General features: G+C 42.7%; 1 protein-coding gene across 2 annotated transcripts in view; it reads left to right on the forward strand.

Moving 5' to 3' along the window:
* Positions 1-2118: 2118 nt before the first annotated feature.
* Positions 2119-23446, forward strand: part of fam204a (family with sequence similarity 204 member A) — a 37598-nt gene continuing 16270 nt past the window's right edge. The window contains exons 1-5 of one of the 2 annotated variants that reach the window (XM_071379706.1): positions 2119-2591; positions 3007-3097; positions 3577-3619; positions 4033-4135; positions 17176-17265. In XM_071379706.1, coding sequence (XP_071235807.1) covers positions 2334-2591; positions 3007-3097; positions 3577-3619; positions 4033-4135; positions 17176-17265 — 585 coding nt within the window. In that variant the 5' untranslated portion in view covers positions 2119-2333. The remainder of the gene's footprint in view (positions 2592-3006; positions 3098-3576; positions 3620-4032; positions 4136-17175; positions 17266-23446) is intronic. The other variant, XM_071379707.1, reaches the window with a different exon arrangement.

The raw sequence follows: 23446 nt of genomic DNA on the forward strand, positions 1-23446 counted from the left end.
AAACAGCTTCTATCTCAAGGCCATCAGACTGTTAAACAGCCACCACTAACATTTAGCGGCCGCTGCCAACATACTGACTCAACTCCAGCCACTTTAAAAATGGGAATTGATGGAAATTATGTAAAAATGTACCACTAGCCACTTTAAACAATGCCACTTAATATAATGTTTACATACCCTACATTACCCATCTCATATGTATATACTGTACTCTATATCATCTACTGCATCTTGCCATCTTTATGTAATACATGTACCACTAGCCACTTTAAACTATGCCACTTTATGTTTACATACCCTACAGTACTCATCTCATATGTATATACCGTACTCTATACCATCTACTGCATCTGCCATGCCGTTCTGTACCACCACTCATTCATATATCTTTATGTACATATTCTTTATCCCTTTACACTTGTGTGTGTGTGTAAGGTAGTAGTTGTGGAATTGTTAGGTTAGATTACTTGTTGGTTATTACTGCATTGTCGGAACTAGAAGCACAAGCATTTCGCTACACTCGCATTAACATCTGCTAACCATGTGTATGTGACTAATAAAATTTGATTTGATTTGATTTGATTACTTGGTCATTCACCTTTGTTTTGATTGAGGGTCACCTTTAAGGAAGATCTGGGTCATTAGTTGTGACTTTCACCCTGTTATGCATATTTTGACATCTGTAAACAATAATGTTCGCTGTCTACCAATCAATATAGTCCAGAGAGAATATGCACACATTTATTGTTGTCAGCCACATCCTTCCATACAATTGAAACAAACAGGCATATACACTCCATCGTAGGCAACATTTTTCATATAGACATAATTCATGTAGATTATTGGTTTGGCAATCACTTGCAACTAAAAAAGACTGATGTGATTTACTGAATTAGCAATTTAAGGGTAGATGTTCCTTTGCCAATGCCAAGGGCTATACAAGATTTGCATGCTAATCATTCTAATGATAATGCAATGCCTTCAGCTGTTTGAATAAATTGTGAACCATTGGTCACAAAATAGAATACTTATCTTCCTGAGAACATGGCATAAATAACAGATTTACTTGCCAGTTATAACAAACCACTTATCTACAATTACTAACACTGTATAACTTCCTTGGCGATACTGTTGGCTGAATCTAAATTATTTTTACCTGAATTTCTAGATCGAGAAAGCCAAATAGTTATTACCCTTATTGGCAAACCAGTGAGTATAGCCTATGCTTTTGTTAAACAGTCAAAAATCTGAATAGAATAAACCTAGTCTATTAAACATAGTGTAGGCTCCTACAACTCGCTGTTGGCTGGGCACATCGCTTGTGCCATCAAACCCCTACAACTTATCCAGAACGCTGCAGCCCGCCTGTGTTCAACCTTCCCAAGTTCTCCCATGTCACCCTGCTCTTCAGCACACTCCACTGGCTTCCAGTCGAAGCTCGCATCCACTACAAGACCATGGTACTTGTCTACAGAGCATCAAGAGGAACTGTCCCTTCCTCCTTTCAGGCTATGGTCAAACCCTACGCTCCAACCCGAGCACTCCTTTCTGCCACCTCTGGTCTCTCAGCCCAGTCGAAGCTCTTCTCTGTCCTGGCACCCCAATGGTGGAACCAGCTCACCCTAAATCTAGGACAGCAGAGTCCCTACCCATCTTCAGAAAACATCTGAAACCCTACCTCTTCACCCTATCATCTGAACCCCCCCCCCCCCCCCCATAAATAAATGAGGCCTTTTGTGAACTAACACTTGCACTTTCCTTTTTTCCACCTTACTAGGTCTGACAGATACTTTATTGAGGAAAAAATGTACTTACTATGACTGTGATATGTGATTGTCCCACCTTGCTATCTTAATTTGAATTCACTAACTGTCAGTCACTTTGGATATGAGCGTCTGCTAAACTACTTTTAAAAAATGTTATGGGCTGACCTTTTGAAAAATACAATAGCAGCAATAGGATATGTATTTTAAAACTAATCATGGAATACCAACACATTTATGGTGGTTATCTCTCTATAATTAGGTTAATTCTGAGAGGGACAATCGTTCAACATCTCAGCAATAATCTGAGATACGCAGCGCGACTGTAATAAAGACGACCTGAAACGCAACCATCGGCTTTAGTGCAGCGATAGAACAGTTTTCATTGGTAGAGACTATATTGTTTTTCCCAATCGGAGCAGTTGTTTTGCTAGAGTCACAATGTCCACCAGGAAGTGAAAATGTTTACAACGCTTCAAGTAGTTTTCGATATATTTTTAAATTTCAGTTTGTTTTGGATTATGACTAACACGTTATAAACTGATTTGCTGTTGATTTGCCATTCTCAAGATGTATAGCGGACTTTTACCGAAAGGTCTGAGCGATGCTGAAATTAGTTCAGATGATGAGGACGACCAAGGACAAAGTGTAGTTGCAGATCAAGAAAAAACGTTAGCCTCAAACAAATGTCGTGCAGTTGGACTTCCGCGTGGTCTTAAGGAAAACTGTGGGACACTTGTAGACACAAGTTCTTCTCATACACAGCCCGTCATAGAACATGACAAGTCGTTGGACTGCTTACCCGGGATTTCCGAGGAGAAGTGGCAAGTATGTCACACATGTTATGCTTGCTAGTCAGGTGTTGCATATCAAGCTAACGTTAGCTAGCTAGCTAGTTAGCGATGTTGCCTATATACTCTATAGCATCCCCTACAACTTTTGGATAGGCAGTCCATGAATGATGAAACCTGCATGGAAAACAATAACGTGTTATAACAAAATGGCTGCATTGCTTGGCTATACCACTTATTCCCGTTTCCCAGGATCAGCGCGACTTTCAAAAGCAAGTCAAATGTGGATAAGCTACTCATCTTTGTAAAGCTACATTTTATGTTTTTCTACCATATACACATTACACACAATTCATCAACTGTTGAAAGGGAGATTTTCATGATTCGGGTAAATGCTTTTGTTGCGTACATTGTTGTTGCTAAAATGAATGGTTACACTTCATGTTCTTTAGAGATTTAAAGAGCTACAGAAGAAAAAAGACGAGATCAAGACAATGAAGCTCCCCAAAAAAAGACAGCGGGGAAGACGACGACATAAGAAAGGTCAATTGCACTTCTTTTTAACCACACAGCCACTGAAAAGATAACGATCCAGGACGTCTTTGCCCTGGTCAGATGTAACCTACTTGACTTATCCCAGAAATAATGGAAATGTGGAAAGAAGAGGGTTCATCCTGTGTCCAAATTCTAAGTGTCTCATGACCCAAACGTTAGTGTTTTTGTTAAAGTGCTGTGTTCCTTTGTTAAATTCAAAATGGTATTATAATTGAGTTAGTCTTTTGCCTATAAAAGCTGAACTGGAATGGATCTGAGTGGAACATAATTAAATAATATACTATTCCATTGAAAGTCACTGAAAGAAATAGTCAGCCGGTCTACCTCTTTTCACTGTTTTGGATATGATCACAGTGTACGTTAATATTTCTGAGGCCATGAGTTATGACACAATACGACGGACTGTAAAATTGGGTGATTTTGGAGTTGACAAGATTCATTTCTTTGTGTTTCATGTCACTAAACAGATGATGAATCAGGGACTAAGAACATGGAATCAAACAATGAAAGGTAACGTAGGCCTAAATGTATCACAAAATCTGTTCAAACATAGTTCTATACAGTATTCCACTAACTACTAAAGAGTCTTCAAAGGCTTTGTCCCAATTTTCCACCATTCTCCCAAAGTGCGCATTAGAGCTTGCACACTTCCTTGCATGGAAACTCCATCCAGCCAATGCTTAGGCTACACCAATCCTATGCTTTAAATCCATGACAAGGAGTGTCCACGTGCACACTTATGGAAAAGGGTGGAGAATCGGGACATAGCCTTGTTGTTGGTGTAGGCCTAACTGAAAGCCTATTCTACCCGGGCATTCCAAAAATTTGATTGGTACTTAGCACCCATTTATAGCCTTAACATATGCTGTAGTCTTGTCCTGAACCGATAATAAACATGAACACTAATTTTTATTCTTCACCAGAGAGCCTCGAGCAGAGCATGACAAGCATTGGGATGGGCTGACGCAGTACTTTGGCATCAATGATAGATTTCAACCCCCTGCCTGTTACAAGCCTGCTCCCAAGGTAAAAAAAATAGTCTGCCTGTGTCTAATGCCATCAAGTTATGGCAAAAGCATTGAACATGTTCTGTCTTTCTGTATCCATACCTGTGTAACTTCTCATTGTTTTATTAAATATGACAGGCGGCTTAAGAGGTTTCTAGACTCAAACCTGACATTGTGTAAAATATAAACGATTGTGTTACATTCTAATGATGAGATTACCTTAATCTTGACATTGGGATGATTCTCCATTCCACTTTTTTTGGGTTGAGATTAAAGCAAAATGTAGATTTGCTCTAGAGAGAAGTGTCTGTACTGAATGTCTATACAGAAACCCGACAGCTCCTGCTCACCGTGTTACTGTATGTGGAAAGCTCAGAGTGCACTCAGTACATGCACAATAACATAGGCTATTCAAAGTGTGAGAGGCTAATTATCAGACCCATGGATCTAGCCTACATGGATATGACTCTAGCCTACATAGCACTAGCCTACATTTTGATGAAAAGGTGTATAGAAAATGGCATCACAGACACTCGCCTGCTTTTGTTTTAGTGTCTCTCAGCCTTGCGTCTTTGTGAAGGAAAGTGCATGTGAATAGCTGTTGTGTGTGTGTGTGTCCTAATAATAACCCTAATAAGAAACTCTTGGACAAATGAGTTAATTTCTTACTTGAATCCATTTAGAAATACATCTGTGTACTTGATAAATCTGGTGTAATAGAACAAGAAAGAGACATACATATTTTGATATGTAAATTGTCGTGCAAGCAAAATACTATATATATAATCGTGTATAATTTGTCCTAATTCAATTGTGAGTTCTCGTAATGCTTATTTGGAGTGTTATTTCAATTTCGTTTATCTGAAAGTACCATCAAATTTAGTTTCTGCTCTGTTTTTGCAGCAAAAACGGCCTACTTTGAAAGGGATAAGATATATTTAACAAGAAGCTAAATTAAACAGAACTTGTGAAGTCAACATAACGAGAAGGCCTTGCTCCTCCATTTTCAAACATTATTATTAGTGATCAATGTCATTTACATATTGACATGACATAAAAAAGGTTAGGCCTTTGTCAATTACACGCTAGACATTTAGAATCTATTTGGGTCTTTCTATAAACTACGGCACCAGTGAGAATTTCCTGCAGTGGACAACTTGTTACAGCTGTTAATAAGTCATTGATAATAATCTGCAAAACAATTTCATGTGATTACATTAAGATATAGGGGGGAACATAGCTATGTTCAATCAAATTCACGCTGGTCTGACCAATCGGAATCTATGCTTCAGGACTGTTTTGATCACGTGGACTGGGAAATGTTCCGGGTTGCCTCTGTGAATAGTGTCGACACACTGACTCTGACTTGGTTCATCAGAAAGTCCATAGAGGATGTTGTTCCTACTGTGATGATTAAAACTAATCCAACCAACGTAAGGCAATCAAAGAGGCAAAACGACAGTACAGGGACAAAGTGGAGTCGCAATTCAACGGCTCAGACACAAGACGCATGTGGCAGAGACTCCAGACAATCATGCATTAAAAGGGAAAGCGAGGCCTCCCGAGTGGCGCAGTGGTCTAAGGCACTGCATCGCAGTGCTAGCTGTGCCACTAGAAGTCCAGGCTCTGTCGCAGCCGGATGCGACCGGGAGACCCATGGGGCGGTGCACAATTGGCCCAGCGTCGTCCGGGCTAGGGGAGGGTTTGGCCGGCAGGGATTTACTTGTCCCATCGCGCACTAGCGACTCCTGTGGCGGGCCCGGGCTCAGTGCACTCTGACATGGTCGCCAGGTGTATGGTGTTTCCTCCAGCATTGTGTCAAGAAGCAGTGCGGCTTGGCTCGGTTGTGTTCTGGAGGGCGTACGGCTCTCAACCTTCGCCTCTCCCGAGTCCGTACGGGAGTTGCAGCGATGGGACAAGACTGTAACTACCAATTGGATACCACGAAAAAGGGGTAAATAAATAAAGGGAAAGCCAGCCATGTCTCGGACACCAGTGCCTCACTACTGAAAAAGCTAAGCATCTTCTTCGCCCGCTTAGAGGAAAACAACACTTTAGCCGCTGACGTGGGCCCCCGCCGCTCACGAGGACTGTGTGCTCCCGATCTCCGTGACCGATGTAAGACTTTCAAGCGTCTTAACCTTCACAAGGCTGCCGACCCAGACCGCATCCCAAGCCGCGTCCTCTGACGTGTGCAGACCAGCTGGCTGTAGTGTTTACGGACATATTCAATCTCTCTTTATGCCAGTCTGTTGTCCCCACTTGCTTATATGCCCACCATTGTTCCTGCACCCAAGAAAGCGAAGGTAACTGAACTTAATGAGCAGTGCCGCGTAGCACTCACTTCTGTCGTCATGAAGTACTTTGAGAGGATAGTTAAGGACCATATCACCTTACCCGAAACCCTAGACTCACTACAATTTGCATACTGCCCCAACAGATCCACGGATGACGCAATCACCATTACACTGCACACTGCACACTTCCCTATCCAGTCAACATTACACTGCACACTTCCCTATCCCACCTGGACAAGAGGAATACTTCAGCGTTCAACACCATAGTGCCCTCCAAGCTCATCATTAAGCTCAGGGCCCTGGGTCTGAGCCCCTCCCTGTGCAACTGGGTCCTTGACTTCCTGATGGGCTGACCCCAGGTGGGAAGGGTAGGCAATAATAACACCTCTGCCACGCTTATCCTCAACACGGGGGCCCCACAGTGGTGCGTGCTCAGCTCCCTCCTGTACTCCCTGTTCACCCATGACTGCGTGGCTACGCACGTCTCCAACTCAATCATCAAGTTTTCTGATGATACAACAGTGGTAGGCCTGATTACCAACAACGGTGAGACAGCCTACAGGGAGGAGGTGAGAGCCCTGGTGGAGTGGTGCCAGAATAACAACCTATCCCTCAACATTATCAAGACAAAGGAAATGATTGTGGAGTACGCCCCTATTCTCATCGATGGGGCTGTAGTGGAGCAGGTTGAGAGCTTCAAGTTCCTTGGTATCCACATCACCAACAAACTAGAATGGTCCAAACACACCAAGACAGTCGTGAAGAGGGCACGACAAAGCCTATTCCCCCTCAGGAAACTAAAAAGATTTGGCATGGGTCCTCAGATCCTCATAAGGTTCTACAGCTGCAACATCGAGAGCAACCTGACTGGTTGCATCACTGCCTGGTACGGAAACGTCTCGGCCTCCGACTGCAAGGCACTACAGAGGGTAGTACGTACGGCCCAGTACATCACTGGGGCTAAGCTGCCTGCCATCAAGGACCTCTACACCAGGTGGTGTCAGAGGAAGGTCCTAAAAATTGTCAAAGACCCCAGCCACCCCAATCATAGACTGTTCTCTCTACTACCGCATGGCAAGCGATACCGGAATGCCAAATCTAGGACCAAAAGGCTTCTCAACAGCTTTTACCCCCAAGCCATAAGACTCCTGAACAGGTAATCAAATGGCTACCCGGACTATTTGCATTGTCCCACCCCCCACAACCCGTTTTACGCTGCTGCTGCTCTCTGTTTATCATATATGCATAGTCACTTTAATTATACATTCATGCACATACTACCTCAATTAGCCCGACTAACCGGTGCCCCCGCACATTGCCTACCCGGACTATCTGCATTGTGTCCCACCACACGCCAACCCCTCTTTCACGCTACTGTTACTTTCTGTTTATCATATATGCATAGTCACTTTAACCTTATCTACATGTACATATTACCTCAATTAGCCCAACTAACCTAGCCTGTATATAGCCTCGCTACTGTATATAGCCTTACTACTGTTATTTCTCACTGTCTTTTTACTGTTTTTAATTTATTTACTTATCTATTGTTCACCTAATACCAATTTTTTTACTTAAATTCCACTGTTGGTTAGGGCTCGTAAGTAAACATTTCACTGTAAGGTCTACACCTGTTGTATTCGGCACATGCGGCAAATAAACTTTGATTTGATTGTGTGTGTGTGTGTGTCAATGTAGTGTGAGTGTGTATATGGTTGGTTTATATAGTCTAGTGTTATTTTATTGGGATCCCCATTAGTTGTTGCAAAAGCAGCACCTACTCTTCCTGGGGTCCACACAGAACATGAAACATTACATAATACAGAACATTAATAGACAAGAACATAACTACGTCATATTTAAAAAAGGCACATGTAGCCTACACATCAATACATACACACAAACTGTCTAGGTCAAATAGTGAGTGTTTGTAGGGTCAGTGCAGATAGTTTAGGTACCATTAATTGACTATTTATCAGTCTGGCTTTTTAGCAGTCTTATGGCTTGTGGGTAGAAGCTGTCCCTGGGCCTGTTGGGTCGAGAGCCGATGCTCCGGTACCGTTTACTGGACGGTAAAAGAGTGAACAGTCTATGGCTTGGGTGGCTGGAGTGTCTGACACCGCCTGATATAGAGGTCCGGGATGGCTGGGAGCTCGGCCCCAGTGATGTACTGGGCTGTCTGCACCACCCTCCGTAGCACTTTGGGGTCAAGGGCGATATATTTGCCATACCAAGTGGTGATGTAGCCAGTCAAGATGCTCTCAATGGTGCAGCTGTATAACTTTTTGAGGATACGAGAGCCCATGCCAAATCTTTTCAGCCTCCTTAGGGGGAAGAGATACAACCCTCTGTGTGGGTGTGTGTGGACTATGTTAGGTATTTAGTCATGTGGACGCCAAGGAATTGAAGCACTCGACCCGCTTCACAACAGCCCCGTCGATCTGGATGGGGTCGTGCTCTCCCCTCTTTTCTCCTATAGTCCACAATCAGCTCCTTGGTCTTACTGACGTTGATGCAGAGGTTGTTGTCCTGTCACCACACTGCTAAGACCAACTCCCTCAGGCCTACCGCCGTCGTGTCATCAGCAGACTTGATGGTGGTGTTGGAGTCGTGGGTGAACAGGTTGTACAGGAGGGGACTAAGCACACACCCCAGAGGGGCCCCCATCTTGAGGGTCAGCTTGGCAGAGGTGTTGTTGCCTACCCTCACCACCTGGGGCCGTCCCGTCAGAAAGTCCAGGATCCAGTTGCAGATGGAGGGGTTCAGTCCCAGGGTCTCGAGCAGGTTACCTTGGAGCTCTTGGGAAGAGGGACAATCGTGGTCAGCTTGAAACGTGTTGGGATTACAGAGTGGGTCAAGGATAGATTGAAAATGTCTGTGAAGACACTTGCCAGCTGGTCTGCGCATGCTTTGAGAACGTGCCCTGTTGTTCCATCTAGCCCGGCAGCCTTGTGATTTGTTAACCTGTTTAAATGTTTTGCTCACATCGGCCACGGAGAGCTAGATCACACAGTCATCCTTAACAACAGGGGCTTTCACTCAAGTCACAGGGTTAAATTCTTCGAATCGAGCATAAGGCATTTCGCTCGTTTGGTAGTTCTGCATCGCAGGGCAACTCATTGCTGGGTTGCCTTTGTAATACGTTATCTGCAGGCCCTGCCACATACGACGAGCGTCGGAACTGGTGTAATAGGATCCCTCCGTCTTCCTATATTGTCCTTTCGCATGTTTAATGTCTCGTCGGAGGTTGTATTGGGCTTTCTTGTATGTGTCCGTGTCCCGTTCCTTGTAAGCCGTTTGTTCTTTAGTCCAGAGCGGATATTGCCTTTAATCCATGGTTTTTGGTTTAGATACGTTCTTGTAGTCACTGTGGGGACGACATCGTCTATGCACTTATTGATGAAGCCCGTGACTGTTGTGGTAAACTCCTCAATGCTATTGGGGCTCCCGAGTGGCGCAGTGGTCTAAGGCACTACATCTCGGCGCAAGAAGCGTCACTGCAGTCCCTGGTTCGAATCCAGGCTGCATCACATCCGGCCGTGATTGGGAGTCCCAGAGGGCGGCGCACAATTGCACATACTTGACTTTTTGTTATTTTTATTCGCAAATGTAACGCTTGCACTGTAGAGCACTGCAAATTGACCACCCGCCAACGTGGCTGATAAAATAGACATTCTTACCCGCCAATACCTAAATCTACCTGCATGTGGCGGGTGTTAGTTTTATTCCCTGACTAGAACACATCCCAGTATGTACTAGCAAAACCATCTTGTAGTCTCGTGTCTGCTTCATCTGACCACTTCCGTATTGAGCACATCACTAGTACTTTCTGTTTGAGCTTTTGTTTGTAAACAGTAAGCAGGAGAATGGAGTCATGGGTAAGATTTGCTTGGAGGGCCTTTTATTCTACCCACAGAAATGCATACAAGTGGTCTAGAGTTTCAGCGCCCCTAGTGGCTCATGAGACATGTTGGTAGAAGTGACGGTTTAAAGTCTTCCCATGTTCAATTCTCCGCCTACCAAAAACACTGCCTCTGGGTGAGCAATTTCTTGTTTGTTTATGGCCCCATACAGTTCGTTGAGTGCCAGAGTGGTGTTGGCTTGGGGCGGGATGTAGACAGCTGTGATAATTACGGATGAGAACTCTCTTGGTAGATAGAAGGGTCTGCAGCTTACCATGAGGGATTCTATATCAGGTGAATGAAAGCTTGAGATTTCCCTCACACTTAAAGCAGCAGGAGACTCTGAAAAGAAGCTCATCCATCTTATTCTCGAGTGACTGGACATTTGCCAATGGAACAGACAGGAGTGCTGTTCGCTTTACTCTTTGCCTCAATTTCACCAGGACTCCTCCTCGTCTCCCGCGTCTATGCCTACGTCGTTTTGGTAGCCCATGGAACAAAGGAATAGGGTCCGGTATGAACAGCTGAGTCGAGTTGAAGTCGAAATCGACGTTAGTATTTGTCGATCTTATGTCCAGAAGTGCTTAGTGGTCATACACTATATATTCAAAAGTATGGGACACCTTTTCAAACTAGTGTATTCGGGTATTTCAACCACACCCGTTGCTGACAGTAAAAAATCGAGCACACAGCCATGCAATCTCCATAGACAAACATTGTCAGTAGAAAGGCCTTACTGAAGAGCTCAGTGACTTTCAACGTGGCACCGTCATAGGATGACACCTTTCCAACAAGTCAGTTGATAACATTTCTGCCCTGCTAGAGCTGCCCCAGTCAACTGTAAGTGCTGTTATTGTGAAGTGGAAACATCTAGGAGCAACAATGTCTCATCTGCAAAGTGGTAGGCCACACAAGCTCACAGAACGGGACGGCCGAGTGCTGCAGTGTGTAGTGCGTACAAATTGTCTGTCCTCGGTTGCAACACTCACTACCGAGTTCCAAACTGCCTCTGGACACAACGTCAGCACAATAACTGTTCGTCGGGAGCTTCATGAAATGGGTTTCCATGGCCGAGCAGCCGCGCTCAAGCCTAAGATTACCATGTGCAATGCCAAGCGTTGGCTGGAGTGATGTAAAGCTCGTCGCAGTAGTCAGTAGTGGACTCTGAAGCAGTGGAAATGCGTTCTCTGGAGTGATGAATCACGCTTCACCACCTGGCTGTCCGACAGACTAATCTAGGTTTGACGGATGCCAGGAGAACGCTACCTGCCCCAATGCATAGTGCCAACTGTAAAGTTTGGTGGTGGAGGAGGAATAATGGTCTAGGTCTGTTTTTCATGGTTCGGGTTAGGCCCCTTAGTTCCAGTGAAGGAAAATCTTAACACTGCAACATCCAATGACATTCTAGACGATTCTGTGCTTCCAACTTTGTGGCAACAGTTTGGAGAAGGCCCTTTCCTGTTTCAGCATGGCAATGTCCCCTTGCACAACTAGAGGTCCACACAGAAATGTCAGTGATGTGTACGCCGAGAAACTTGAAGCTTTCCACCTTGTCCTCTGCGGGCCCATCGATGTGGATAGGGGGGTGCTCCCTCTGCTGTTCTCTCACCTCCTCCCTGTAGGCTGTCTCGTCATTGTTGGTAATCAGGTCTACTACTGTTTTCGTCTGCAAACTTGATGATTGAGTTGGAGGCGTGTGTGGCCACGCAGTCATGTGTGAACAGGGGAGTACAGGAGGGGGCTGAGCACGCACCCTTGTGGGGCCCCTGTATTGAGGATCAGCAAAGTGCCGGTGTTGTTTACTATTTTCACCATCTGGGGGTGGCCCGTCAGGAAGTCCCGGACCCAGTTGCACAGGGCGGGTTTCAACCCAGGGCCCCGAGCTTAATGATGAGCTTGGAGCATACTATGGTGTTGAATGCTGATATAGTCGATGAACAGCATTCTTACATAGGTATTCCTCTTGTCCAGATGGGATAGGGCATTGCGATGACAATATGTATCTGACATTAGAATGAGGTAACACATTACTTGACATCCAGCGTCATAATATATCATAACAGCTGACATAATTTGTCATAACCTATCATAATATGGTCATCACTGTCATGACCCATATATTTACACCTGTTGTGACATATTATTTTATGGCTGGTTATGACACTTACACAGGAGTGTCAATACCCACATGGATTTAAACATGTTTTTTCCCAGCCAAGAAGTTTCCTTTCGTTTGTTGTTGTTGTAATGAATTCTTTACAGTCATGTTTTTTCATCATATTTTAAATAACTTGTAGACTCCAACACCATCATTAAGTTTGCTGACGACACAACAGTGGTAGGCCTGATCACCTACAGCGATGAGACGGCCTATAGGGAGGGGGTCAGAGAACTGGCAGTGTGGTGCCAGGACAACAACCGCTCCCTCAATGTGAGCAAGACTAAGGAGCTGATCGTGGACTACAGGAAAAGGCGGGCCGAACAGGCCCCCATTAACATCAACGGGGTTGTAGTGGAGCGGGTCGAGAGTCAAGTTCCTTGGTGTCCACATCACCAACGAACTATCATGGTCCAAGCGTACCAAGACAGTCGTGAAGAGGGAACGACAAAACCTTTTCCCCCTCCGGAGACTGAAAAGATTTGGCATGGGTCCCCAGATCCTCAAAAGGTTCTACAGCTGCACTATCGAGAGCATTCTGACCGGTTGCATCACCGCCTGATATGGCGCTAAAGAGGGTACTGTGAACGGCCCAGTACATCACTGGGGCATAGCTTCCTGCCATCCAGGACCTATATAATAGGCGGTGTCAGAGGAAATCCCATAAAATTGTCAGAGACTCCAGTCACATTTAAGTCATTTAGCAGACGCTCTTATCCAGAGCGACTTACAAGTTGGTGCATTCACCTTATGATATCCAGTGGAACAACCACTTTACAATAGTGCATCTTTTAAGGGGGGGGGGGGGGGGTTAGAAGGATTACTTTATCCTATCCTAGGTATTCCTTAAAGAGGTGTTGTTTCAGGTGTTTCCGGAAGGTGGTGATTGACTCCGCTGACCTGGCGTCGTGGGGGAGTTTGTTCCACCATTGGGGTGCCAGAGCAGCGAACAGTTTTGACTGGGCTGAGCGGGAGCTGTACTTCCTCAGAGGTAGGGAGGCGAGCAGGCCAGAGGTGGATGAACGCAGTGCCCTTGTTTGGGTGTAGGGCCTGATCAGAGCCTGAAGGTACGGAGGTGCCGTTCCCCTCACAGCTCCGTAGGCAAGCACCATGGTCTTGTAGCGGATGCGAGCTTCAACTGGAAGCCAGTGGAGAGAGCGGAGGAGCGGGGTGACCCAGTCACCCAAGTCATAGACTGTTTTCTCTGCTAGCGCACGGCAAGCGGTACCAGAGCGCCAAGTCTAGGACCAACAGGCTCCTCAACAGCTTTTACCCCTTAGCCATAAGACTGCTGAACAATTAATTAAATTGCCACCAGACAATTTACATTGACCCCCCCCTTCCTTTTGTACACTGCTGCTACTTGCTGTTTATTATCTATGCATAGTCACTTCACCCCCACCTACATGTACAAATTACCTCAACTAACCTGTACCCCCGCACACTGGCTCGGTACAGGTGCCCCCTGTATATAACCTCATTATTGTTGTTGTTATTGTGTTACTTTTTTATTATTACTTTTTATTTGAGTCTACTTGGTAAATACTTTCTTAACCTCTAACGAGTCACAAACCCGGATCCGGGATCCCCCCCATCAAAAAAGCTGACTAGCATAGCCTAGCCTAAAGCCACAGGGATATCATATAATAAAATGTTCATGAAATCACAAGTCCAAGACACCAAATGAAAGATACACATCTTGTGAATCCAGCCATCATTTTTGATTTTTAAAATGTTTTACAGGGAAGACACAATATGTATTTCTATTAGCTAACCACCATAGCAAAAGACACTTTTTTTTCTCCACCATTTTTTTCCTGCATAGGTAGCTATCACAAATTCGACCAAATAAAGATATAAATAGTCACTAACCAAGAAACAACTTCATCAGATGACAGTCTGATAACATATTTATTGTATAGCATATGTTTTGTTCGAAAAATGTGCATATTTCAGGTATAAATCATAGTTTTACATTGCAGCCACCAGCACAACTCTCACCAAAGCAACTAGAATAACTACAGAGAGCAACGTGAATTACCTAAATACTCATCATAAAACATTTATGAAAAATACACAGCGTACAGCAAATGAAAGACAAAGATCTTGTGAATCCAGCCAATATTTCAGATTCTTTAAGTGTTTTACAGCGAAAACACAATTTAGCATTATATTAGCTTACTACAATAGCCAACCACACAGCAGCATTGATTCATGCACGTTAGCGATAGCGAATAAACCAGCAAAAGATATAAATTTTTTCACTAACCTTCTCAAAACTTCATCAGATGACAGTCCTATAACATCATATTACACAATACATATACTGTTTGTTCGAAAATGTGCATATTTAGCGGCACAAATCGTGGTTATACAATGAGAATAGTAGCCAAGCTGCCAACAAAATGTTGGAAGAAATCTTGGGAGAGGCACCTAATCTAATCAATAACTAATCATAAACTTGACTAAAAAATACAGGTTGGACAGCAAATGAAAGATACATTAGTTCTTAAGGCAACCGCTGTGTTAGATTTTTAAAATGAACGTTACTACGACACAGCGTGCGCTAAAGCGAGACCGCACCGAAATTAATGGCGGAATAATAGTTTTACATTTTTTAACAGAACAACGAATTAACATCATAAATAGTTCTTACGTTTTGATGAGCTTCCATCAGAATCTTGTGCAAGTGGTCCTTTGTCCAGAATCATCGTTGCTCGGTTGTAGATTGCCGTCTTCAACTTAGGAATTAGCAGCAAACATTAGCTATGTGGCCCAGACGTGCCCAACTCTTCAAAACGCAGCACAAAGAAATATCCGAAAATCGCAATATACTGATATAAACTGATATAACTCGGTTTAAAATAACTACATTATGATGTCTTTAACACCTATATCGAATAAAATCAGAGCCGGATATATCTAAGGCCTATAACGAGAGCTTTTCAGAATGCCATCCTGAGGTCCTCCTTTGCGCCATGACGAACGTTGAAAAGAGTGCACCCCCGGTTCCATGAGCCTTTATATGGCCTCAAATCTGCCTAGCAACACCATTCCAATTCTCACTGCTTACTGACATCGAGGGGAAATCGTATGCAGTGCATGTCGACTCATAGATAACATGCAATTTAATAAACTGACCCTGGAACAGAGCATCGATTTCAGATTTCTCACTTCCTGACAGGAAGTTAGCTGCAACTTGAGTTCTGTTTTACTCACAGATATAATTCAAACGGTTTTAGAAACTAGAGAGTGTTTTCTATCCAATAGTAATAATAATATGCATATTGTACGAGCAAGAATTGAGTACGAGGCAGTTTAATTTGGGAACTAATTTTTACAAAGTCGAAATGGCGCCCCCCTATTGACAAGAAGTTTTAACCAACAATGCAGTTCAAGAAGAGTTAAGGGCTTGTAAGTAAGCATTTCACGGTAAAGTCTACACTTGTTGTATTCGCCGCATGTGACAAATAAAGTTTGATTTGATTGGGCTAGTTGCATGTCTGACATCAACGTGTGCGCAATTACAATGATCATTTAATATGGTACATTTCAGACAGTTTCATATAACATGGACTACTTGTCAACAGTGTGTTTATGGTGTAATGGAATGTTTTGCCTTGTGTGGTAGGTTTTGTGGGTTTTGACACTGTCATAACCAGCCATATTTTTCACAACAGGTCTAAATATGTGTCCTGACAGTGTTATGACCATGTTATGTCAGGTGTTATGACGCATTATGACATGGTTTTGACCGTGTCGTAACGTGTCATGGCGCTGGGTGTCAAGTGAAGTGTTACCTAGAATGACAAGATAGTAGCCTAGAGGCCATTTTTCACAACATGAACTGGTTATGAAATTACATGACAAATACATTTTTGGTGTCCATATTACTCTACTTCTGCAATTGTAAAGGATATAACTGCTAGTCCTAGGTCTATGCTGTTGTTAGGCAAAGTGATTTGCCAATTTGGCATATTCACTTTTATTCCTGTAAGGACACATGTGGAACTGCATTTAAAAAAAATGTTGATCCCAATGTGACACATTGAAATCCCATTTACAAACTATTTTATTTGGAACGTGACATTGCCACTTTGCCAGCAAATAGACCACTGTAAAGTTATGGTAGTAATAGAGGTAGATTTCTTATTTGTTTATCTGTAATTATTACTATATTGCCATACCATTATTAGGCTCAGCTTGCCGTCTTTGTCCAAATTAATTTGAGGGATGAGTGTGCGTCTATAAACAACCTGAGTCCTTGAATCATTCGTTTGAAGATGCTTCCGAGAGGGTTCCCCTAATTTAAAATGACAACATCTCGCTTTCATGCGTTCTGTGAAATTATTGAAGAAATGATCTTAACTCTACTTCTTCAGATAGTCTCCTTTTTTTGGAGAACCACCCCTGCCATCAGTAACCAGGGGCATCTTTGCTCCCTCCTCTGCTCCAGCCTGTAATGGAAATGTGTAATTAAAGAGTCACATAATGTTTGGTAATCTCCAGTAGCATTTTTGAAGATTTCCCCACTAATATCCAATCAAAAAGGTTTTCATTTGTGAAGGAAAATCTACATATTTGTAGTAATAGCAATCATATTAAAAATAAGGCCCAGGGGACTTTTGAAGTTACTCTTTGATTTCTCCCCCCCCCCCACTTTTCTATTTCTAAAATCACTACATTTTCCCCTTCTCTCCAGTCCAGCTTAGAAAAGAGCATAGAGAGCGCCATCGCTGAAGGGGACTTTGGGAAGGCGGAGGAGATGAGCGACAGACTCGCCACTCGAGAGGTATGTTGTACCGATAAGAGATCTTTGGGGCGCTCCTGCTGTGACAAATTGAACTAATGGATCCGTGGCCATTTCTTCCTTCCAAGACATAGGGGAACAAAAACACACACAGGCACCCGCAATTGAGAAGTCCTGCAGCCCTTTCCCATTGAGTTAATGGAAAGCCCTCCCCCTTAGTTTTGGAGTTCAGCAGTGTCAAAAGCACTTTTGGCTCAGCTTTTTAATGAAGGTCTACATTGCTTTCAAGCCAACTGTTAAAACATTCTCAAGGTGCGAGTTTCATACCTTTGAAGTGCACACGTCCCTAAATGCACTGCCTGCAGTTTCGAAACCACTCGTCTCGGCAGGCATCGGGGATCAAGCGGTTTGAAGCTAATTTAGCAGAAAAAGTTGCCCACACACCCATAATTGCGCTTAAGAAGACACCGCTACTACTTTTCATAGTTGTCGATTACAGTATGTTCAATTGTCACAACTTGAATTGTATTAAGTGAGAGATGTGATGCTCTTATAGAAGCACTGATGTTAATGATACTTTTGAAAAACTAGATGATTACTTTAGAATTCGGAAAGGATGTTTGGGGATTTTTTTGTTGTTGTTGACACTTCCCTGTTTTCTCAATGACATTTAAATCGGCGTTGAAAAAAGGCGCAAGTTTAAGTTTGTTCCGGCTGAGCGAATCTGACCACAAGTCAGAGACCACTATGATGACACACCAAATGTGTTTGATGGATTGCAGGGAAAGAGCAGGAATAGGCTTTTGTAGGCTACAGTCCAAGCCAATAGTGTGACTGTTGTCGGCATCCAAAGATTATCCAGTTTTAATAAACGCTTGGAGGTAAGGATGACCGCAGTGGTGTAGTCTACGGATATCACTTATTATTGGTATCTACATAGCACATTGATGTGAATCACACTGCTGCTCTCTCATTTAGCTATTTGCGCCTTACAGATTGTGGTTGTTGTGGATGGCTGTTCACAAATCTAAATGTGTATTTGAACACAATAATGGTTGAATTCAAGAAGTTTAAGCTGCCTATCAATCATTGTTTTTGTAACCAATGGACAGCCAGTGTATAATACGCTCTTGTAACAGCTATATAGTGTGGATCCCAGCCAATGGAATAAAAGTGGGCCTTTTATTGCTCAATCTAATTTGATACTGATAAAAAAAAATCCATAGGCCTAATAGATACATGCTCAAACTTGCACAAGTTTGATAGATTTAAAGGGACAATCTGTAGTTGCTACATCTATTTTTGGATTTATACATTTATATATAATAATATATACTACTGTTCAAAAGTTTGGGATCACTTAAAAATGTCCTTGTTTTCGAAAGAAAAGCAAAAAAATGTGTCCATTAAAAGAACATCACATTGATCAGAAATACAGTGTAGACATTGTTAATGTTGTAAATGACTATGGTAGCTTAAAACGGCTGATTTTTTTTTATGGAATATCTACATAGGCGTACAGAGGCCCATTATCAGCAACCATCACTCCTGTGTTCCAATGGCACGTTGTGTTAGCTAATCCAAATTTATCATTTTAAAAGGCGAACTGATCATTAGAAAAACCTTTTGCAATTGTGTTAGCACAGCTGAAACTGTTGTACTGATTAAAGAAGCAATAAAACTGTCCTTCTTTAGACTAGTTGAGTATCTGGAGCATCAGCATTTGTGGGTTCGATTACAGGCTCAAAATAGCCAGAAATAAAGATCTTTCTTCTGAAACTCGTCAGTCTATTCTTGTTCTGAGAAATGAAGGCTATTCCATGCGAGAAATTTCCAAGAAACTGAAGATCTCGTACAACGCTGTGTACTACTCCCTTCATCATGGTTACTACATGATTCTATATGTGTTATGTCATAGTTTTGATGTCTTCACTATTATTCTACAATGCAGAAAATAGTAAAAAAATAAAGAAAAACCCTTGAATGAGTAGGTGTCCAAACTTTTGACTGGTAGTGTATATATCCATTGATTCTTGACGAATATAACTTATACATTCCTCATGTGCTTAGTTCAAATGTCACACTCCATGAGAACCCAAAATATAAGCTTGTTTTACTCCAATGTTTTAAATATTGTAAATGTAAACAAACACTGTATAGCCTCATAACATGGTTAAAACAAAAATATATATATAATGGGTGGTCAGTCCTTGCGTCCATAGCTCTGTCTATTATTCTGAGAGTAGTTACATTTCTCCAGGCCCATCCCTCAGCTTTTTACCAAAACAGAGGCGGGGCGACCGTTTTGTTAATGTTTCATTTGTGGATTTGCCCAAAGTGTCACCAACAAAGAGGTAAACAATAGGCCTATAGCAAATGCAGCATATGGCATACATTTTTCACATGCAAATAGCACTTTTCAGTAGTGCTCAAAGCATGCCATTCCATGAGCGCAGCATTTATTTTTCAAATCGAATCAATGAGCCCAATCAGTCCTCCATGACAACAAAATCATAAACAACAGAGTAGGGCTGGCTAACACCTTGCACAAACCGGCTGCGAGCGTGCGCCATCGTGCGCTATCGTGCATACATTTAATTTGCCCCCCCCCACACCAAACGCGATCACGACACGCAGGTTAAAATATCAAAACAAACTCTGAACCAATGGCATTAATTTGGGGACAGGTCGAAAAGCATTAAACATGTATGGTCATTTAGCTAGTTAACTTGCTCTTGCTAGCTAATGTTAATTTGTCCTATTTAGCTAGCTTGCTGTTGCTAGCTAATTTGTCCTGGGATATAAACATTGAGTTGTTATTTTACCTGAAATGCACAAGGATCTCTACTCCGACAATTAATCCACACATAACATGGCCAACCGAATCGTTTCTAGTCATCTCTCCTCCTTCCAGGCTTTTTCATCGTTTAAATTATATGGTGATCGCATCTAAACTTTCATTGTATTACCACGACTACCGGCAAAACAGTTCGTCTTTCTATCACCCACGTGGGTATAACCAATGAGGAGATGGCACGTGGGTACCTGCTTCTATAAACCAATGAGGAGATGGGAGAGGCAGGACTTGCTGCGCGATCTGCGTCAGAAATAGGAACGACATCTATTTTAGCCCTTGGCGTCGCAGACGCTCGTTGGCGCACGCAAGCAGTGTGGGTGCAATAATTGAATAACATGGATTTCTAAATTTATTTTGCGACGCTCGCACACGCGACGTGTCCGGTCTGGTCAGCATGTAATAAGTCCTTAGATTTAGGGCCATGCTCAGGTAAAACAATTTGACTAATCTATACTTCCATATTTCCAAGTCCTGTTCTTGAAGATCATGGGGTATAACATTGATTGGAATGACTAGAATTCTGTTAACTTTGGTTTATAATGTAAAGATATAATGGAATCTTATTATTATATGTAGTAGAGAGAGATGGGTTAGAAGAAGCCTACATAACCAACCCATAAAGTAAAATTTAACATCAAATGGCCAGCTATGTAAACTTTAACATTGATTTATCCTGCAATAGATGTTGTTCAATTGGTAACATTTCTGTCTTCTAATGCCTCTTAAGTGGAAAGTAATCTAAAAGTAACGGAATGTAATCAGATTACGTTACTGAGTTTGGGTAATCCAAAAGTTACGTTACTGATTACAATTTTTGACAGGTAACTATTAACTGTAACGGATTACATTTAGAAAGTAACCTACCCAACGCTGATCATTACAGCATACACTTTTCAGTCTGTCAGCCATGTACAGTGTCTTCAGAAAGTATTCATATCCCTTGACTAACACGGAACCCAAACCGGCTGCGCGCGTGCGCTATCGTGCATAAATTCATTTTGTCCCCCTACACCAAACGCGATCACGACACGCAGGTTAAAATAGCAAAACAAACTCTGAACCAATGACATTAATTTGGGGGACAGGTCGAAAAGCATTAAACATGTATGGCAATTTAGCTAGTTAGCTTGCACTTGCTAGCTAATTTGTCCTGGGATATAAACATTGAGTTGTTATTTTACCTGAAATGCACAAGCTCCTCTATTCCGCCAATAAATCCACACATAAAACGGCCAACCGAATAATTTCTAGTCATCTCTCCTCCTTCCAGGCTTTTTCATCTTTGAACTTATATGGTGATTGGCATCTAAACCTTCATAGTATTACCATGACTACCGGCAAAACAGTTTGTCTTTCAATCACCCACATAGGTATAACCAATGAGGAGATGGCACGTGGGTACCTGCTTCTATAAACCAATGAGGAGATGGGAGAGGCAGGACTTTCAGCGTGATCTGCGTCAGAAATAGAAAGGAGTTCTATTTTAGCCCTTGGCAACGCAGACGCAATAATTGAATAACATGGATTTCTAAATGTATTTTGCGACGCTCACGCACGCGACGTGTCCGGTCTGGTCAGCATGTTACTCCACATTTTGTTGTCTTACAGCCGGAATTCAAAATGGATGATTTAAATATTTAAAACATATGTTTTCACTTTGTCATTATGGGGTATTGTGTGTAGATGGGTAAATTTAAAAAATGAAATGCAAAAATATGTAATTTACATAAGCATTCACACTGAGCAATTTCAGCTGTGAGTCTTTCTGGGTAAGTCTCTAAGAGCTTTCCACACTTGGATTGTGCAACATTCATTTATTATTTTCAAAATTCTTCAAGCTCTGTCAAATTGGTTGTTGAGCATTCCTAGACAACTATTTTCAGGTCTTGCCATAGATTTTCAAGTAGGTTTAAGTCAAAACTAACTCGGCTGCTCAGGAACATTCACTGTGTTCTTGGTAAGCAACTCCAGTGTAGATTTGGCCTTGTGTTTTAGGTTACTGTCTTGCTGAAAGGTGAATTAATCTCCCAGTGTCTGGTGGAAAGCAGACTGATCCAGGATTTTGCCTGTGCTTAGCTCGTTTCCATTTCTTTTTTTATCCTGAAAAACTCCCCAGTCCTTAACGATTACAAGTAGTGATGCACCGATATTACATTTTTGGCCGATATCTGATATTTTCCTTGCCCCCCAAAAAACGAAACTAATAACCGATATTACATATTTTTTTTTGTCCTTTTAAGCATTCTAGTACAGTTAAATAGTTAACCCACACATGGACGTAGCGGTCTAAGGCACTGCATCTCCGTGCAAGAGGCGTCACTACAGTCCCTGGTTCGAATCACATCCGGCTGTGATTGGGATCCCATAGGGCGGCGCACAATTGGCCCAGCGTCGTCCGGGTTTGGCCGGGGTAGGCCGTCATTGTAAATAAGAATTTGTTCATAACTGCCTTGCCTAGTTAAATAAAGGTTACACACACACCACACTGACCAAAAAGTTATTTTGTTGGCATTTACATATGTCCCCATTTACCAGTAAAACAATCAAAACCTATTTCTTTCACTTACTTGCTGTGCTGTTTCGTTGTTCAGTCGTTTCATTCTCAACCAGGATTTCATCATACATGTCAAGCAGTGAAGTTTCAGCTCTGTCTGTCCGTGGCCTCTCTTCCTCGGTGCACACTGTCACTGTGTCCGTTTCCATCTTGTCCAGCTGTGTATGTAACATTTCACGTAAACCCTGTTTCTTGTCTGCATCGAAGTAGCGGTCCTTGTACATAGCATCGAGCATGGTAGCAGTAAAGCAGTACACTGTAAAGAGAGAATGCCACCAAATCGCTTGTTCACAGCCTGAGTCGGCAGTTTTGTTGAGCAGGCGTTTCAATGCCATGACAGAGGGTATCATGTCTGCTACATGCGCAGTTGACGAGCTTATTTGTCTTGCCAGTTGTTCGAATGGAGCTTGCTAGTGTGTTCATGTTTCCAAGCTTCAAACATGTTCTCAAATGCCATTGAAATGGTAGCAGCGGTATGACAACCAGCACATTCATGAGCATGAAATACGACTTTCCTCCATACAAAATCCTCGACAACCCACTGTGCTGTCAGACTCAGCATGCTCATGGGGCTTATATCGCTGGTCCAAATGTCAGTCGTGAAGGTTAATAGCAGTGATGCTATTACTGTGTAACTCCGGTAGGGCAACAGCTGAAAAATAGCGCACTTGGTAGTGTGTATCGGTGCTTGACCAGTCGGCGAAAGCCAACATCACCCACGACAGAGAACGGTTGATTGTCAAGGGCAATGAATTCCATTATCTTGGAGTTAATGGATTTCACCTTTCAGTTTAGCGCAAAATTTTACGCGT

Source organism: Salvelinus alpinus, chromosome 32, assembly GCF_045679555.1.
Source record: "Salvelinus alpinus chromosome 32, SLU_Salpinus.1, whole genome shotgun sequence".
Lineage (NCBI taxonomy): Eukaryota > Metazoa > Chordata > Actinopteri > Salmoniformes > Salmonidae > Salvelinus > Salvelinus alpinus.